This window comes from Akebia trifoliata, chromosome 3, assembly GCF_017979445.1.
Source record: "Akebia trifoliata isolate Shusen 1 chromosome 3, ASM1797944v1, whole genome shotgun sequence".
Taxonomy (NCBI): Eukaryota; Viridiplantae; Streptophyta; class Magnoliopsida; order Ranunculales; family Lardizabalaceae; genus Akebia; species Akebia trifoliata.
This window is the reverse complement of record NC_141377.1, coordinates 38,489,905-38,509,217: the sequence shown is the minus strand read 5'-3', so window position 1 is coordinate 38,509,217 and position 19,313 is coordinate 38,489,905. Positions and strand designations below refer to the sequence as shown.

Sequence of the window (19,313 nt, the reverse complement as noted above, 5' to 3'; positions counted from 1 at the left end):
TCTCTCTCACACACACACACACACACACACACATCCACAACCACACCCACAGGTTGGAGTCTCGATTCATGGTTTGAAGCTCGAAATACAGGAAAGTGAGATGGGGGGAGTACTTGCTTTGTTTGGTTTTTGAAAAAATTATATGGATTAAAAAGGGAATTTTGGGGTTATGGTATTTGGGAACAATGAAATTAATTCATGTCCAGTTCAACCAAGTAAAACCCATTGATCCAATTACTGAATTTCATTAAAATTTTAACTGGATCAACATAATGATTTGGTTTGGAGATTTGTGTAGCAAGGAAAGGTCTTGAGCACATTTTTTTTCTTCATCTCGGCAAGAATCTTAACCAAGGGTATCAATTGGTACCCATTTAATTGGAACTGAACCAGAACCAATAGGACGGTTCTAGATCCCTTTTTATTGGAATTGACTCGAGTTGGGCCTCTTGAAACCGAATTGATTGAGAAGCATAACTGATAGAAATAGACAATAAGAATTGTTGATTTTTTTTTTTTTTTTACAATTTAGATTCTTGTTTCACCCAGTTGAGATTTGAAACAGACAAAATTTAACCATTCTAGTTCTGGTTCCTTTAGGAGATAAATTTCACATTCACCAAGATGGTGACACGTGTCACCTCGAGTACTAATAGAGCAAAATGGTTTTGAGTACAGAATTCATGTCCGATCTTTGCATCTGCAATGTTGAAATCAGACTTGGAGGAGTCTCCACGAATAGCGTGGTAGTCACATGATATAAGTAAGAGTCATGCTGGAGTGTGTACCTCACATCGCATGTCTTGACGTGATGTGTGGGAATCATAGATGTTTTTTGACTTGTATCTTGATGAAAAACATCTATAATTCCTACACACTTTCACATGAGGATGTGCGATATGAACATCACAAAAAAAATTCATCTATTATTGTCATCAAAATCTTATACCCTTGATGCTCAAGTGAATTATATGCATATAAAATGTTAAGCTTGACCAACCATTTTATCTTACAAGTCTTAAAACTCCTTTGTCTTGTATGGAACTCACGAGGTCATGCCATGGCTAGTTACTGTGGATGGTGTAAAATAAATCATAAGAGCATTTAAGTTATCTTAATTAATTTATGATAAAAGACTAGAGTCAAGAAGGTTTTCTTATAAATAATAATTTAAGACAACAAAGCAAGGGATTGGAATCCTAAATTGGACTCTTTTCTTCTCTCTTGTCTGTTGGAAGGATTTTTCCACTTATGAGTGGGCTATCCCTTGGATCAGAGGAGTCACAATCTTTCCTTCAATGATCATGATTTTAAAACTTGATTTTTCATCTCATCTCGTCTTGTCCATGCCAGATACAAAGTCGTCTCGGACAAGTTTTTCGATATGTTTGAGATATCTTATTTAAAATTTTGAAAAAGGAACATGGAATTTTAATTCTTGTCTCAAAAATTGACTTGTTCATCTGTCTCATCTATGCCCGATATCAAGGCGACTCGAGCGATATGTCTTGGTCTCCGATGAATTTTGAAATTATGTCAATGGTGATCATCATGATTAATATCATGTAAGATCTTATCCACCACTTCCCACCTCTTATTGTTGCCTTCTCGGATGTAACCGAGTTAACTTGTTCGTCATTCCTCTCACTAAAACATAAAAGGACTGGTATTTTCGTTATTTGAGAAACCATTGGGGTACTATTTAGAACATCATGAACCGCGTCAAATTAAAATTTTAAAATCCGCACGTGTTCGCGAGTCGCAACCAGAAACTATAAATAGGGGCTTTGAGGCTCATTTTGTTTCAGTTGTTGGCGTCTAGAGTTGCGGAGCTCTGTGACTTTCGAGAGCATTACTTTTAGGATTTCGTCTGGAAGATTAAATTGCTGATTTGCGATGAACAAGCTAGGATTTTCAGGCATGAAAAGCTTGGATCAGCTCAGATCCTTGTCAGGATCTGTTCCAGGAACCTCAAAAACCTTTCCAACTTTTTCACGATCATCTTCGGATTCAATTTCTTTGGGAGGTTTTGCGAATTTGAAGCTCACTGCAGGTTAATCTCTGAAAAAATATGTTTTTTTTTTGATAAATTTTGTGAAAAATTAAATCTCTGTGACAATATTTGTTCTTGATTCTCTCATTTCCAGAGAAATTGGTTAAAGAACAAGCTTCCGTGAAAACAGATCTTGAAATGGCGGTAAAAAACGGATTCCTGTTTTCTTCCCTTGTTTTTATCGATTTCTGCATTGTATTTAAAGGTTTATTACTCTTGCATTTCAATTTTCCGAACTTCTTGTTTCCTTAGTTAATTTCTTTCAAATTCAGCTTCTGATTTACTTACCTTAGATTCCACCATTAAATTCTCTGAATGCTTCATTCAACTTTGCAATTTTCGGATTTCTCATTCTTAAAACTTCTCAGATCTTTTTAGTTCAGACTCCGTTCCACTAATTCAATATGTTTTTATTCGATTTACTTCATTTTAATCATTTAAGCTGCTCATTTTTAGGTTTTTTGTGATCTTACGTATCACATATCTCTGTTTCTGATTTACTGGAGTTCAAACCAGACCTTAGTTTGGATTTTTTTTTAAAGCTGGAAGTTCTTTCTTTGGAGTGAATTTCTATTTAATCACATTTCCAGTAATGGATACGATATTTTAGCTTATGCAGGAATACTTGTAAATGTTAATTTGAGCTATTGGATGATCAATTGTTTTGATTACTGAGGCAGAATTCAAAGCTGAAGAAATCAATGGCGCATATTCTTGCACTAGAGGAGAAATTACAGAATGCAATCAATGAAAATGCAAAGCTTAAAGTGAAGCAGAAAGAAGATGCAAAGCTCTGGAAAGGATTGGAGTCAAAGTTCTCTTCAACTAAGACATTGTGTGATCAACTCACGGAAACTTTACAGCACTTGGCTTGCCAGGTTCGGGATGGTAAGTATCTATCTTAAATTACTTAATTTGCACACTTTTATTCATGTTCAGATTCAATGTCTTGACTGTTCAGAAATTTTCTCAACAGCTGAGCAAGATAAGAAGCTGTTCGAAGACAAACTGTTGGCTAATTCAAAAGCTTTTGACAGTTTGCACCTTCAGATGACTGAGCTGTCCGCAAAATTAGAGTTTGCGGAGGAAAATATGATAAAATGTAAGAGCTTTTCAAGTGTTCTTTTTGTGGAAGCTTTTACCTTCTGACATAATGATCAATAAATTTGCCATCTTTTTTTCTTCCATTCAGAAGTTCTGGTACTGTGATCTAGGAAGAATTATATCTTTTAGGTGTCAGATAAGAACTAGATAGATTTTTTCATTTATAAGACCAATTTTCAATTTGTACAAGTTATCCTATTGAATTGAGTTTTGAATATTCGGCAGGTGAGCAAGAGCTGACAGAGCTGAAAATTGAGAAAGGAGAGCAGGAGAAAGCTTTTTTAGATGAAAAATGCAGAACTGCCAATCTCATGGAGGAAAAAGGTTTACTGCTAGAAATCATTTAGTTCTCTGGCTGGATTGATTCTGTTCTGGCCATTTAGAAACTTAAAAGAGAGGCTTATAATTGCATAAAAATAATCTGACCAAATTATTCTCACTGTGGCTAGATGGATCACCTGGGTATCGAATGTTTGACCAATTTGTTTGCTTTTTTATATATATAGTTGACTGGTTTATGAGAATTGGTTCTTCTTATTCGTTAAACTCAAATGAAAATTTTTATGCATTTTGTGGATGTAGATGCTTTGATCAAAGAGTTAGAAGGATCTGTTGCATCAGATAAATTGTGCTTGGAGAGGCTTAATTCCCGGTTGGAAGAGGTGCAGCATGAGTTAAGCTTAAAAGAAGATATCTGCAAATGCTTGAGAGCTACTCAGGAGAATTTGGAGAAAGAAAAGAGTTGTCTTCAGTTAAGAAATGAAGATCTTGCTAAAAGTTTACTAGCATCAGGTCAAGAGATAAAAGGTCTTGAAGATTTAATTCGTGACTTGGTGGAAAAGTTAACCGTATTGGATAAGCACAGTATGGTGGTTTCAAACAATGTCACTCAGCTAAAATCTGTATTTGACACTTGCTACAAGTTGCTCCAGCAAGAGAAGGAGTTGACTGCCAAGCGAGCCCAACACCAATTTGATCGACTCCAAGATCAATTTCTGCATATTACATCAGAAAATGGTGCATTCCGATCAGAAAACGAAGAGCTAAAGAACAAGGTTCTCGAGTTCCAGAAAGCTCAAGAATTTTTTATGGTACAGCATGCTGAGGAATGCCGTTTAGCTGAAGAAGAGAATCGGAGATTGGAGTCTGAAGCAAAACTTCTTGTTTCAAAGAAGACGGACTTAGAAACGTTGGTTAGCAAGTTAGAGGAGGAAATCGAACATTTTTCAGAAGCTTCTAGCCTCTCTGAAAATAAAATGGTTCGTTTATCCACTCGTGAACAATAAATTGTAGAATGCTATATCTTGTTCTGAACCTGTGTGGTTGAAACATGCAGCAAGAGTTGTTGCTGAAAATTTCAACGTTAGAATCTGAGAATAAAGATATTCAAAACAAGTTGCAGCTTCAGTTGCAGGGAAAAGCAGAAGAAATAGAAACTCTTCAGAAAGAGATTCTGAGGCATGAGCAGCATGTAGATTCACTGGAGAAACAAGTCAGCCAGCTTCGTGACACTTTAGAGGAGAAAGAACAACTTCAGCTACAACTTAAGGAAAGAGAGAAACAATTAGAATATCAAAGAACAGAGGTTTCAGAAACTGTTGGAATAGTTACTTTTAGAATGTTTTCAGGCTTACTTACCTATTATTTAACAAACAATAATATTTTATTGCAGATTCAGGCATCTTTGGCTGGAGCTGAAAGCACACTTGCAGAAGCAAAAAAGCAATATGATCTGATGCTGGAAAGTAAACAATTAGAGTTATCAAAGCATTTGAAGGAAATATCTCAGAGGAATGATCAGGTATTATTTTGGTTTGCTCGTTATAGGAACGACCATAGCATTTGGGTCAATTTATTCCATTTGAAACTAAGAGGAGTTTTCTTAGGCGATTAATGACATACGAAGGAAATTTGATCTGGAGAAGCAGGAGATCGTTAACCTTGAAAAGGAGAAGGTTTGCTCATTTAAAATTTATCATCTGTATGGTTTATGTATTATTTGGCTGTTATTTTCTTTCATTACCTGTTGAACCTTCAGGCAGACAAACTTGTTGGAGAAATGGAGAGAAAATATGACCAGAAACTTGCAGAAAACAAAGAAGAATCAAGACAATACTTGCTGCACGTTCAGGAGGAACATGATTCTTTGGTATGTACAAAATCAGTGGTCCATTTCTCTTTTGAGTGCATAGTACTCACATATTCATATGTATGCCTAGTGCACTACCAGACACACCATCTGAATTCATGCTTATAATTGGATGTGTGTCCAGGAGTTTACAATTTTTGGATTCTTTATAAACCATTTCCAACACTCATATTGAAATTATTGACTGTTCTCAAAGATGGGAAGCAATTGCCATTCATATTTTGGGAACCTCGCAACCTATAAGGCATAAAATTGCCATTTATAAGACTTCCTTCCAGGTGAAGATCCATCAGAGAGTTACACATTTTTTTTTTATCTGTTTATATACACATTTGTTTGGTACAATGCCCCCCCCGCCAAAAAAAAAAAAAAAAAAAAAGGAAGAGCTTGTTGGTCTGGCTTGCCATGTACCCACACACACACAAACCGCACAACCAAATATGATGTAGTCCAAATTGCAGCTTGTAACAAGTCACGTGTCAACTAGTCTTGTTTTTTCATGTTTTTAGGTCAATTTTAATATAATTTTGAGCCCTAATTTATTTAGGAAGGTAGTACTAAGTCTTCTAAGGTTAGTAGAGAAGTTTTAGTTGAATTAGGTTTTACTGTTAGGGAAAGTTTCTATTTGGGAAGTTTACTATTTCGGGGAAGTACAGTAGGAGTAAAGAGTAGATGCCCTAAAACATGTTAAGGAGACATTATTTAGAATTATTATGATCTTTATTGAATGGTAATTATTTCTCTTGCCTTGCATTGTGGAATCAAGGATTTTTCATTGAAAAAGTAGGTGATTATTTCTCTATTTCTTCTGCCACCTAATTTTCTTCTTAAATTGTCTACACCACTTCTCTCTATTTTTTCGAGAGCAAACTGTGGTTTGCATAAAATTCTATGGCAAACATGTTTGCTTCAATCAACTTCAAATATCACTGAAATCACAAGTTAATAATTTCTATCCTTTTCATTGGATGTCATTAGTTATGATTTTAGTTGGTCTGCATCTGCAATTTTGATGCAGTAATCTTGCAATTAGTTGCAGCAAATGGAAGATAGGAAAACTCCAAGCATATTGTTATAACTGTTTTGTATCTATAGTGTACATCTTAAAGTCATAGTCAATAATAAACAATATTCTTTAAGCCGGATATTAATTCATAATATTAATAATTGATACTGAATCTACCTTTCGTATGAGAAATCCTTATTTAATTTTGGCAATTATCCTTTTTCTGCCTGTTCTACAGAATAAACGTATTCAGCAAGAGCATGATAAGAAGGTATCGGATCTTAGGGCCAACCACAATGAGGAACTTAAATGTATTCAGCTTCAAGCCGAAGATGCATTGGCAGAGGTGTGTAGTTAGTCCTGACTTTTATTGTCTACGAGTGTTATTTTATTTCAATCGTCAATTGTTTGTATGTGCCCAAATACAGAAGTCCAAGTTGCTGAAGAGAGAACATGAAATTCAGATGAGAGCTTTGAAGCAGCAACATGAAGAAGAGTGTAGAAAACTTGAAGAAGAACTAGAGCTCCAAAAGTCCAAGGTATATATCCTGTTGGATTAAATATCAATTTTTTAAATTTTTTGCTCCTTATTTCAAATTTTAGCTGTGATGGGAATGTATCCCAGGAAGAAAGACAGAGGGCTTTGTTGCAGTTGCAGTGGAAAGTGATGGATGACAATCCAAAAGCGGATCAAGAAGCGAACTCAAAAAAGGTCTTTTTTCTTTTTGTGGATATAAGGGTACTTAGCTGCGGTTTCACACTAACCCACTTTCCTTAAGGCTCCATAATCCTCTTCATCGTCTCTAGTATTGTTTCCTGCTAAACCACTGCTGCTGGTACTTGAATTCGAATTAACTCTTTAACAATGACCCTTCTCTCCTTATTTCTGCGACATCTCATATTGTAAGATAGGATTTTCAAATTCATTAGACCACTAATGATTTCCTTCCTTCCCTACTACCTCTAGAGCCCACACTTGCACACTGATCTGCTACCCTCATTTATACCTCTTACCCCTCTTTCTAGCCTCACTCCATATCCTCTTACAAACTATTCTCCATCTTTTCTCATCACATACAGCCTTCAATCTTTCTTTTAGATTGATACAGGTTTCAAATACTCATCACCTATGTTTTCCTCATGTAATATTAGCTGTATGAGACAGTTCCAGTACAATTTCTATGAAATTTGCTTTGGTGTGGTTTTAACTATAAAAGTTTCAAGCCTTTACAATTTAGTGGTTTATATGACACAATCATAATCTACATTCTTGGGTTCAATATATGATTTTCAGAAAATATAATTAATTTAAATGCCCCATTTCAGTCGCAGGAGTACTCCATTTCATCAATCAAGAAGAGGGATCCTGATGGTGGAAATAGAAGTCAGCGAACACTAATAAGGCCTGAGAATGAAGAAAAAGTCATGAATAAAACAGTAAGTCATTCAAGTACTTCGCTCATAATTCTGGTTCCTTAAGAAGAAGTATACTTTTCTGCTCAATAGAATGCTTTTGCATTGTCTCTAGGATTCACCATTTCTACGAGTGACACAAACACCAGTGGCAAACATATTGAAGAAAGTGGAAAATGTAAACACAGGAAGTACAATGGTTATTCCAAAGCATAGTAGGAAGGTGAGTACCTCTGCGTGTGTTCACAGACACACACAAATTGCCTGGCCAAAAAAACCAAACTGTATTTTCAATTTGTATTCTGGAAGTAGTTTGCAGTCCCTAACTACATAACACACCAAGATATGTGGTTCAGACATAGGCCTCTACTTCTTTTTGAGGTTCTTTTATTCAGGTAACTCACCGTGAGTATGAAGTTGAAACCTCCAATGGGAGAACAATTACGAAGCGTCGGAAAACTAAAAGCACAGTCATGTTTGGGGTGTGTATTCTTCACCTAGAAACACCACTTTGATTTTAAGATCTCATAGTTAATTGCTTATATTTATCTTTCCTTATGCAATTTGCTTTCAATATGTACATCAGGACCATCCAACAAAACAGAAGAGGATGGCTACACCAAAAGCCAAGACAAGCAAAGATGTGAAGGTAAGGCTTAGATAACTGATTTCAGAGCTTCTGGGTCCCTTTTTAATGACTTAAAACAATTTTCTCCGGCTATTTTTCTCATCTTGCAAATTAATATCCTTATTTTTATTGGTACAACCATATAACCGCTTGAATATGATCTTTAATTGATTCAATTAAACTGCTTGAATATTCTTTTTTCCTTTGTAGGGGATATAGTATTTGATAGTTCACAGCAATAGAACTTGAAATGGCCAATTCAACTTACACTGACCACTGTTATGAATAATTGCTCAAAAAATTCTCTTATTATGATTATGATGCTACTTATTCATCCAACTTCATATACGTGATTGTATCTTTTGGTTGGTTGAAGTCTCTTCAATAGAATTTTGGCTGACTTCCATAGTATCTTTTGGTTGACAAACTATTGATACTTGGGAAACATTCTACTGTCTGCCAACTTTTATGATTTTTTTTCCATTAGTTGGAAGAGCGCTAATATGCGGGCACTTCAAAATGGATTCCATACCATTGTTTGACTCTTCAGTTTTTAAGTGCAAATGCTGTGTCCATGGCATACTTAGCCCTGTCCCAGTTGTAACCTGGTAACATATGTACACTATAATTGATTCAAAGTCGTAGATTATGTGGGAGTGACTGATTTATGTTCTTGGATTGAATCTGAAATTAAAGCTCCCCCTAACTCTGGGGCATGCATTATAGAATAAGTGGATACTAGTCTGTGGGCCCCCAAAATTATTCTCAATCAGATAGATCATTATCATCTGATAGGAAAATGATCAGAACTCTCTGATCCATCACACACTTTGTGATGGTTGAAAAATATAGGTGCACCACATGGAATGCTATGCACTGCTTTGAGCAAGATGAATCAAAAGTAGGTAAATGGGCCTTCGCTAAAAAATCGTATGGAGTAGTTGTCAGTTGATGGTCTATTAATAGGTTATTGCTACAAAAAGATGTCATTCTTGTTCAAGATTAGATAGGAACTCTGGTTCTACTGGGATCCTAAATATATCTCTTTGAAATGCTCAAAATCCAGGTATTCAGCAATAGTTGATACTAAATTAAGTATATAAAATTAAGATTAAGTATAACATTGGTCTACTAATACTTGTAACTTGCTTCATTTGGTTGTATGTGATCAAGGAACTATACTCAGGATATTTCATTTATCCATCTGTTTGACATTATTATATGCTTCATTTTCAGTGCCATATAGTTTGGTTTCCTGCTATACATTTAGACTCAATATCTGATAATGCCCATATGAGTGCAGGTAACTAAGGGAGGTAGTCGGTCGCACCCTACAAATATAGGTGATTTGTTTACAGAAGGGTCTTTGAATCCTTATGCAGATGATCCTTATGCATTCGATTAGAGGTATTTGCCACTTATCACTTCTAATGGTTACCATTGTTGTGGTTATTCAAATTATTATCAACTTCATTGTTGCCTTGATTCCAACACTAAACACGTTAGTATTATTACCATTCAAACCAAGATGACTTGGGAAAACTTTGTACCAATGTTTTCAAAGTCGTGGGAGACTTATGCCTTGAGGTTCTCCTCAGGGAAAGGCTCTAAAAAAAGGTCTTGAGACTTTAAAGAAAGGTCTTTTAAAGGCTTTTGCCTCATTCAAAGGGACGATGAAAAAGCCTACTCCCTGAGGAAGGTTACCCATTTTGACCAAGTCATACGCCTTAAGGGAATGTGTTGTATTTCCTTTTTGTCTATATATATATATAGATATGCTTTTTTAGTATAATTACATAATAGTCCGTATAATGATAAAGTTATTCATATTGTAATAGTTTACAAATTACATAAAGGTCCTTAACCATCTGCATCACATTGTTTCTTTTGGCTATACTCTTTATATGCCCAGTCGATTTGCAAACTCAGCAGCCATGTCTGGTTCTTCTTCTTCATCTAGTATTCATTTGTTTCGTCCTTATTTCTATTTCTCTCTTCCTCAAACTTACTCTTCCATGATTTTTTTCGAGAATTTTCCCAAATTTTCTCTTTTGTTGAAATTTTTGCTATTTATTTATCTTTATATTCAATTATTATGACCCCTCAGGTAACATTTCCTGTAGTTTTTATATATTTCTTTCCTTGGTGTTCAAGGAACCTTTTGGTTTGGTATAACTCAAACAATATTATACTATAGCATATGTTTGCATGTCATCGTTCCATGCACTTGAGACGAATGATACTTGGGTGCTCCAACACTACATGTATGGCTCAATTACAACAGACATTTATTTCAATATTTGTGGGTCTGAACTTGTAGGTCATCTTGATTGTGATCTATGTTGCAAACATGAATTTACAGTTTTGGTCCTAGCTAGCCTTCTCTTGCCAACTACTTGTTGTTCTTCCATTCAACCATTTTTAAATTTAATTCAGACTGATGGTAACTATGGATTAACTGTTACTCTAAAAGCCATGTTTCTTTGTTATATTCTTACAATATGACATGATACATTTAAATCCCTCAGCCCATGAAAATACCACACAATGCCAGCTAGGAGCATGTAACTCACATTGACACTGGTGTACATTGATCAAAGTTCACAATTCAAATTCTTGTTAATATACAATGTTTGGGTCAAGATCCAAAACATTTTGAGACAATAAAATACATTCAATATTTCCTTTCTGTCTTGGTCGAGAAAGGAATGTTCTGTCAAAACATTCTGAAATTGCCTGGAACTTTGAACCGTGATAGTAAATGTTTTCGACTTATACTTTACATGTTAATCCGATTATTTGGTGAGGTGGTCATCTCAAAATTTCTCTTAGATGCTCATACCATGATCGTGTGATATACAGATTGGTTAGAGGAATTCTGAAAGAAAATAAACCATCCTCTCTCTATGTCAATTCCGACCCTCAGATTCATCTTTAACACTAGTTTGCAATTATTTTTGTTTATCTTCTAGAAATGCTTTACAAACTTGAAGCTGAACGTTTATATTTTTACAAGGAGTTGCTGACAATTCTTATGCAGTACGTGATTCTGAAATGAAGACATCTGAGGTTACATCAGCGCTGACGTGCACAGGGTTTTGCCACAATGTATGGCTGTTGGTTCTGGTTTCCCAGGGGGATCACTGAATTTTTTTGGCTAGTTGAAATCTTGTGCGCAAAGGAAGTCAAGGAAATACAAATATCAAACTATCTGAATCTTTGTTAATAATACAATGAACCTATGATACATCCTTTGATAGTTCTGAGTCTAATTACACTGCAAATTGCTTGTCATGGAGTGTGCGAGACAGTCAGAGGGACTAAAATCTCATTGGTACGTCTGTGTGTGCACATACTTATGCAGGCTACCACTTGCTGTTCCAAACATAGGTACTCAGGTCGATGTGGGGTGCCCTCCCTGCATACAATATATGAGATATAATTGAGATTTTTTTTGCTCGTCTGTTGGCTATAAGGAAAGTTGATTCATCAATTGGGCTGTATTTTAGCATGTTAGACATAACCCATTGGATGGTATTTCATTCAATTTCTCTCCATGGGGATGCCTTGTGCATTTGGTGGGCTTTCGAATGCTGGAACTACAATGGGAAAGGTAATTTCACACAAATAACTAAATTTGAAAGAGGACACTTATATTGTCACAAAATTTCTTTTTTATCACAAATTATTGATGAACATATGTATTATGGGAGCTTCGGTCCAGATATGGATCGATCATTCCTCCCCTCTGGTGGGTTTGAGGTAGGTTGCATTCTTGAGGTTTCAGGTTATGGGTTGGGTTTCAGTCAGGTTATGTTCTAACACTCTGGAATAACTTCCAACAGCCTGAAACAACAACTCAAATTAGGATTTTGACCAAAACCAAAGATTCAAAAAGAAAACAAAAAAAAAGTGGTTCTGGTCCTCGACACAGGCTTGGCTGTGTGTATAGGCTTGTATTGGTCCTTTCGACTCAAGTCTCTTTTTGGTAGTTTTTAAGTTTCTAAAACCTTAGAAACATGTAACGAATTATGTAAAACATGTATTCTAAGCAAGTTTAAATAATGAATTTAAATTAACACTAGATTGAAAGACCTACCTAGAGTCACCCAGGTATTAGAAAAGGCAGAGAGGGTTGAACAGTGTTTTAAAAACTAGATCAGACCAGCGGTCGGATATGTTTTTCAAAAATTTGATCCGTTCACTTTGATCCAATATTTTACAAAAACCCATTGGTGCAGTTGGTTTTTTTCAAAACATTATTTGCTTTTTAATTAAAACTGGCTAGGTGGATCAGGCATCCTACTTATAAAAACAAATATATGGTACCATTCCATTTATTCAAAGCCAAATCTTTTATTATTGAGAGAGAGTTCCTCTAAAATCACTACAAGTATACCTAGGGCTACCGGCCCCATAAGCTCAAATTCATATAAAATGTACTGATGAGATTACAAGAAGGAAAAAAAAAAATAGGTTCCCTAGAGTTCATTATGGAACTTCTAGGAATCCATTTTTCATCAAGTTACTATGAATAGGGTCGTGCTAGAGTGACCTCATGACTGGACCTCGTATTACACATCTTGTTGTGAAAGTGGATAGGAACCATAGATGCTTTTTCACTCGTATCTCAAGGAAAAGCATCTATGGTTCCATTCACTTTCATGTCAAGCTGTGTGACTTCTTCCTCCCATCTCAACCAAGAATATTCCAAAAATGTTTCTCATAAAGATAAAATTTATCAAATCAAAGGTAGACCTACGCTTGCTCTTCTCCTTTCAGGTCATTAGAATGGGGTTTGGACTTTGGACCTAGTGGCACCATTTACTTGAAGCTATCACTAATAAGAATACTTTAACAAAATGATTTCGGAAAATGCCATAAAGTGAGCTGATTTTTAATTTTAGAATGGATGTTATGGTATAAAAAGAAGAGGGAAGTATCATTTAGTGAGCTGAAAACGAGTTATTTACTATTCCTACAAAATGTTCAATTTTAATTACGAAAATGTTGAAATGACAAAAAGTATGTACTGCAATTCTCACAAATCTGATGTGGGATGTGCACATAACCATATATATATATATATATATATATATATGTTTCCTTGCGATACGAGTAAAAATCATCTACGATTATGTATGCATGTTCACGACAGAATTGTGACAATCGCAGTAAATTCTGTGTCACTGTCATCCCAGCATGACTCAATTAGTTATCAAAACGTGAATGGTGTAAGTTTTAAAGTCACTATTTCCAATTGAATAATAATGAATGCACACGGTTGGATACGTGGCTGATATGGCAAGGGAACAGAACCTCACGTCTTTTTGCTGTGTAACCCGATGAAAAACATCTATAATTCTGTGCCCCTATCACGTCAGCGGCATACTAAACAAGCGCTTGCATTCGTCACGACTCTTTCCAAACCTGCGAAATAGTCACTTAAAAAATCTCCCAATTCGTTAAAGTTCATGTTTTGGTTAAAATGAACAGTGAGCCGGAATGTAAATTAGTCAAAAGTTGATCACTTTTTCGAAATATCTCTAAAAATAACATGATATGGAAAAGTCCTTTTCTAGCTGACGGATGCTAAAACATTTTCCTGTCCAGAGAAAATCATTTGGAGCGCAAGAGTGGTTTCCCGCCTAATTTCCAAAATAAATTCTATTCTGATTCACAGAGAGAGAGAGAGAGAGAGAGCGCGCTTGCGTTCGTGTCCACGGAGCTACCGCGCATCATATTTGCAGAAATTTCATACTAAGATAGAGAAGAGAAGAAAAACTTCAAACTCGATCAAGAATTCACTCCACTTCTTGATAAAATCACCAATAATTCACTCGAATCCAAACGACGCAACCACCAAAATTACACTCAGTAGAGATAAAAGAACCAGAATCTGAAGCACAAACTCGATCAAGCTGCAAAGCTTGAGTTTCCTGTTCTTGAGACGCTCACTAACCAGTTGTCTCTTCAGATCTGCAATAGTTCTTAACAGTAGCTCTCTTTCCTGAAAATTAAAAATATGAAGAATCCTTCAAATTCAAACAGATTGCTAGACTACAGAAACGAGATCCATAAATAAATTAAAAAAAAAAAAAAAACGAAGAACTACAGATTCAAAATCTCACCTCGCTTTCATCGTTTGTTGCGCTGAAGTTGTGATTTTGGGATGTTTTCAACAACGAAAGCAAAGATAGAACTTTCACGCAGCGAATCGCGGTCTGCAATTTCAATTTTTCTTCCTTGATTTCGATTTCTTCTTTCTCCATATTCGCTCTCTCTGTTCTTCTGGTCTGAAAGTGAGAAATGTTGTTGCAAGTTATTGTGGATAATTGGAGAATAGAGTCATAGGCGGTCAATGGATCGAGTCCAGATTGGATCGAGGTCGTCTGGTATCGATACAATAAGGATTGGATCCGGACTAATAAGTATAGGACCGGACCCTTATCGGATCGGTTTTTTATTGGATCTCAATATTAAAATTCAGATCCGATCCATTAATAATCAGATGGATCTGGATTGAGCCAAACCCAATTTTATATATAAAATCTGAGTAAACTTTATATATCTCAACAAATAAATAATATATTTTGTATATTTTCTGACATATTATTGGATTGGAACATGATTGATCCGGATATAATCCAATGAGATATTGGATCAAAATTTTATCAGATCGGACCCTTATGGTAATCCAAAACATCTTACTGGATCTGATTTTGGGTCTGATCCGATCGATTGACAGACCTAAGTGGAGACAACCGTTTCGTGAAAATATTTAGGATATAACCCTGTGTTTTCAAACAGCTCAAATATCCCCTTTTCACATTAAGAGAGGGGAAGGTTTATAGCTTAGGCATTCTATTGGCACACCAAGTTTATTTTGCAAGACACCAATTCTTATGAAATTAGATGGGTGAATCTCCATTTCTTGCGTTAAATATGACAAAATTTCTAATGATGTACATTGTTTGTTTTAATTCTCAAAATATGCATTCGTCATTTTTATAATCTGCAAACTCGTGAGTTTGTCACTTTTAATATCAACCAATGCATACATATACCAACGAATTCATTGATTATAAAAGTGACGAATCCACTTGAAATGCATGTTTTGAGAATTAAAATAAACATACCGAAATTAGAATTTGGACATATTTTGGGAAAAAATCCCAAATTAAATTGATCTCCTATAAATTGGTGTGTTATAATTAAGTAAAATTTCTTGTGTTAATAGAAGAGTTTTAGACTAATATCATCCCTTCTTTGGGTGTCTTTCTATTTTTTTTTAAGAATAATGCCAAAGTGACCTCATGATTGTACCTCATAGATTTTTTATTAAAGTCGTTCTAAACTGACTTTGGGGGGGGGGGGGGCATTGCATTAATTAAACATTCTATTGGCGCACCAACTTTTACTTACAAGACATTGACTCTTATGAAATTAAATTGTCCTCATGTAGGTTGATGTGTTATGAGTAAAAATTGGTGTGTTAATTGAAGAGTTCTAAATTTATACCATCACTTTGGATTTTTTTTTTGGAGTGGTTCAAAACTTGCACCGATATGGCAGTGTCCAATGAACAATAAATACCCCCTTTTTCACATTAAGAAAGGGGAAAATTTAGACATTCTATTGGCACACCAACTTTTATTTACAGAACAAGGTTCTTATGAAATTAAATTGTTCTCATGTTAATTGATGTGTTATAAGTAACAGTTGGTGTGTTAATAGAAGAGTTCTAGACTAATAGCATCACTCTGCTCTCTTTTTTTTAACAGTGGTTCTAAACTGACTTCCTTGCGCATTGCACTGATGTGGCAGTGTCCAATGAACAATAGATTTTTGAAAAAATTAATTAAAGGATCCTGATAAAGGGATTTCTTTCTAATTAGTCCCTGTTTTGTACGGTAGTTAGCTTGATAACACTTTTAATATATACAAATTATTCTTAATGGTCCCTCATTATTAGCAAATTCACCACTTTGTTATTAATTGTTGAGTTCACAACTTCTTATTTATTGTCGAACTTGACTATAAATAAAACGGTGAACTCCACATTGGTAAAATCCACCCATTTTCGATTTTCAAAAATTTTTTTAATACTAAAATACATGAGAAGATCGACTAAAAACTTGAGATAACGACTTGTTTAGATGATTTCAACCCCAAAGAATCATTCTTAATTGATTTTCATCTAAAAATACATCTTTAAAATATTTGTAAAAATCCTTAAAAATGACTTCTTCTTCTTTGTTAAATCCTTTCCAACAGAACAAAATCTCCGAAACTTGATTGAGATGCCAAAAATTCAAATTTTTTAATGAAAAAGATGACTTTGAACAGTTTGGACATTCAATCGTGAGAAATGTGGAGGATGAGTTCTAGGGACCATTAAGAAAAAAAAAAATTGCTAAATCAATTATTAAGAGACCGTCCAAAATTTAGTGACTATTTAGAAAGAAATCCCTCAACCAAGGTCTTTTAAGTAATATTTCCTAAATTTTTCCTCGAGATAAAATTTAAAAATTGATGGTTCTCTGCACATTGCCACATCAGCATCGTTTCCATTGCAATGTTGAAGAATGTCAGTTCAACATTTTCCTTTTTTCAAACATTTGAGAGTCCCCTTAGGTTTTCCAACTAAATGGTGTCACTTGACCGTGGTCTTTCTTGAGAAACTAACTACCAATAACCAAAATACATCCTTTTGCTGTAAGCCCATAATCCCTTTGGATCAATTTGAAAACACATGGAAAATGGACCAAGGAAATGCTTTTCCATGGAAAATGCAATTTAAGTCTATGATTTGGTATTTCTTAAGAATTCAATTACCCCACCAAACTCATTTTCCATCGTGAGAGGGAAAATGTTTCCCATCCAGAGCCCTATGAAAATGATTCCCACCTCCTAAGGGTATTCTCTCATCTAAAAACCATAGTTTTAATGCTCCACTTAACTCTAATGTCTGTTGAATTGAGTCAAGTCGATAATTTGAGAGTAGACTCAAATGAGTTAAACAAAAATATATTAAATTTATAAATATTTTGGAAATAGTTTTTAATATTTAAAAAATATATATTTTTTGTTCTCCACAAAAATATTATATAGAGTTGAATAACTTAGTCGATTTTCTATCCAAATAAGTGCATTTTAGAGTTAACTCAACGAACTACTACATCAATGATTGGGGTCGAGTCATTTTGAAATCTAATGAAGTAGACTCCATGACTTTTATAACTATACTAAAAATCAATTTTCTTTTTATATTTTCTTGGATGCAATCACGCGGTGTTATTCATTTTTCCATGGTCATTTTTCAAGGAATGCATATTCTCTTGAAAAAAAAAATTCCTAAACTCCATCTTCAACATTAGGTTGTGGTATCACTACTATTCTCCACAAAGTTAAATTAAATATTTGATTTTCTCTATTGTTTCATTTTCTACATGAATGAGAAGAAGATTAATGAATTCTTTACCCTAGCTTACTTTGCCAAATTGATGAAGTGTTGAAGACTTCATTTTTTGAGGAAAAAATCAAAAGTCTTTTTAAGGGAAAAATCATTTTGAAGACTACCAACAATAAAAACAAATGTACCCAAGAGATTGATGATGTCAATGTTAAAAGATTTTTGGTAAATAATTAACATTGCCCATCTCCAAAAGACTAAAGTCTATTGGCTCTTTACTTTAAAGAGTGAAAGGTAAAAAAATTGTTTCCAAAAGATTTTTTTTTAACGTAAATATTGTACAAATAAAGAGGAGGCTTAAACTCTCTACATGTAGAAAACCTTGAAAGCTAGTCATTTTAATGTTAAAAAATGAAAAACTTTGTAACTTTGTAAGATTTCAAATCATACTAAGGGTCGTTGGGCCCACATCGATTACCACATTGGCAATCCAACATAAAATCATTCTAGATTTCATGAAAAACTCATATCCAAAAAATATACATATATTTTTGGAACTTGGTTCAAGGTGTTGAAAATGGATGGTTACCGGAACTCCCAAAACTTAAAATTAAAATTTAACGGCAAAAAATAATATTTTTTTAAATAAAAATAAAAAATCAAAATCAAAATCAAAAGCCTTAGAATTTCATTCTCTAAGATCCTATGGCATTAGACCATTTTTGGATGCCAAGATATGAGCTCACAACACTTAGTATGATTTAAGTAGGTTTTAGTAAGTACTTGTTTGTCAAGTAAAATGATATTAAATATTAAGAATAGAAAGAGAAGTGTTGAATATACTGAAGTTGGGATCAAATTTTACACTAATTAAAATAACTTTTGTTACTTTTTCACAAAAGATGCTCTTCATTTTAAAGAACTGTCATTGAACATTGTGATAGATTCTATTTCTAACCAAGTATCAATTATCAAGACAGGCATTGATACTTTAGGTGGTCAGTCATGGGATTCATGTTGCTATCCTCAATATTTAAAATAACATGGGGATGATGATATTGATACAAAGATTCTTGCAAGGTCCAAAATCATTCAAAGAATAAATGAAAGCGACAAGGTCAAAGTCATTGAAAGAATGGCATCCTAGAAGAAATATACAAATTATTTAAGGAACCAAATTACTTAAAAAAATAGAATTTAAGAACAACAACTAGTTGTCTATTATGTATTTGTTTTTAGGATCCTACAAGATTGGGTATTTGAGTGTGGAACAAATGTCTTAAGCATAGTCATCAAGTCGGGGTTCAGGAAAAAATCGAAATAGTATTAAGATAATGTATTTTTTCTACTAAGTGATGTTCTCATTTATATCATCAAATTTTATTTTAAACTATAAGAATAAATAATTTTTGAAAAAATCCTTTTAAAAAGTGACGATTAAATCACATTTTTTTTGTTTAAATCGTGTCTTTCGTTTAAATCTTTAAAATCGAGATTTAAACACGAGTTTTTGAAAAAATCGACAATTTTAGTGAATCATGTCTT

General features: G+C 34.3%; 2 protein-coding genes across 6 annotated transcripts; one reads left to right on the top strand and one right to left on the bottom strand.

Moving 5' to 3' along the window:
- The first annotated feature begins 140 nt into the window (after positions 1–140).
- Positions 141–11,612, top strand: LOC147406802 (synaptonemal complex protein 1-like). 5 transcript variants are annotated; one of them, XM_086435018.1, is made up of 19 exons: positions 141–2,053; positions 2,148–2,197; positions 2,734–2,941; positions 3,030–3,155; positions 3,383–3,481; positions 3,740–4,416; positions 4,494–4,742; positions 4,830–4,958; positions 5,044–5,112; positions 5,196–5,306; positions 6,551–6,658; positions 6,741–6,851; positions 6,938–7,024; positions 7,639–7,749; positions 7,841–7,948; positions 8,121–8,207; positions 8,312–8,374; positions 9,657–9,760; positions 11,394–11,612. In XM_086435018.1, exons 1-18 carry the CDS (start codon positions 1,897–1,899, stop codon positions 9,756–9,758), a joined length of 2,652 nt encoding a protein of 883 aa, XP_086291144.1. In that variant the 5' UTR covers positions 141–1,896; the 3' UTR covers positions 9,759–9,760; positions 11,394–11,612. The 5 variants fall into 5 exon arrangements, with proteins under 5 accessions (XP_086291144.1, XP_086291145.1, XP_086291143.1 ...); XM_086435019.1 differs by having other exon boundaries at positions 11,370–11,612; XM_086435017.1 differs by having other exon boundaries at positions 9,657–11,612.
- A 34-nt stretch (positions 11,613–11,646) lies between these two features.
- Positions 11,647–14,721, bottom strand: LOC147406801 (uncharacterized). Its single transcript, XM_086435028.1, has 3 exons — positions 14,485–14,721; positions 13,678–14,363; positions 11,647–11,771 (listed from the first exon to the last, which is right to left on the bottom strand). The coding sequence occupies exons 1-2, from the start codon at positions 14,623–14,625 to the stop codon at positions 14,190–14,192; spliced, it is 315 nt and encodes a 104-aa protein (XP_086291154.1). The 5' UTR covers positions 14,626–14,721; the 3' UTR covers positions 11,647–11,771; positions 13,678–14,189.
- Positions 14,722–19,313: the final 4,592 nt, after the last annotated feature.

Excerpts from the sequence above, each read along its gene's own strand:
- LOC147406802 (XM_086435018.1), top strand. The coding sequence starts at position 1,897 with ATGAACAAGCTAGGATTTTCAGGCATGAAAAGCTTGGATCAGCTCAGA. Across the intron at positions 2,054-2,147 it reads GAATTTGAAGCTCACTGCAG|AGAAATTGGTTAAAGAACAA; the intron begins GTTAATCTCTGA and ends TCTCATTTCCAG. Across the intron at positions 8,208-8,311 it reads AAAGCACAGTCATGTTTGGG|GACCATCCAACAAAACAGAA; the intron begins GTGTGTATTCTT and ends TATGTACATCAG.
- LOC147406801 (XM_086435028.1), bottom strand. The coding sequence starts at position 14,625 with ATGGAGAAAGAAGAAATCGAAATCAAGGAAGAAAAATTGAAATTGCAG. Across the intron at positions 14,364-14,484 it reads CAACAAACGATGAAAGCGAG|GAAAGAGAGCTACTGTTAAG; the intron begins GTGAGATTTTGA and ends TTTAATTTTCAG.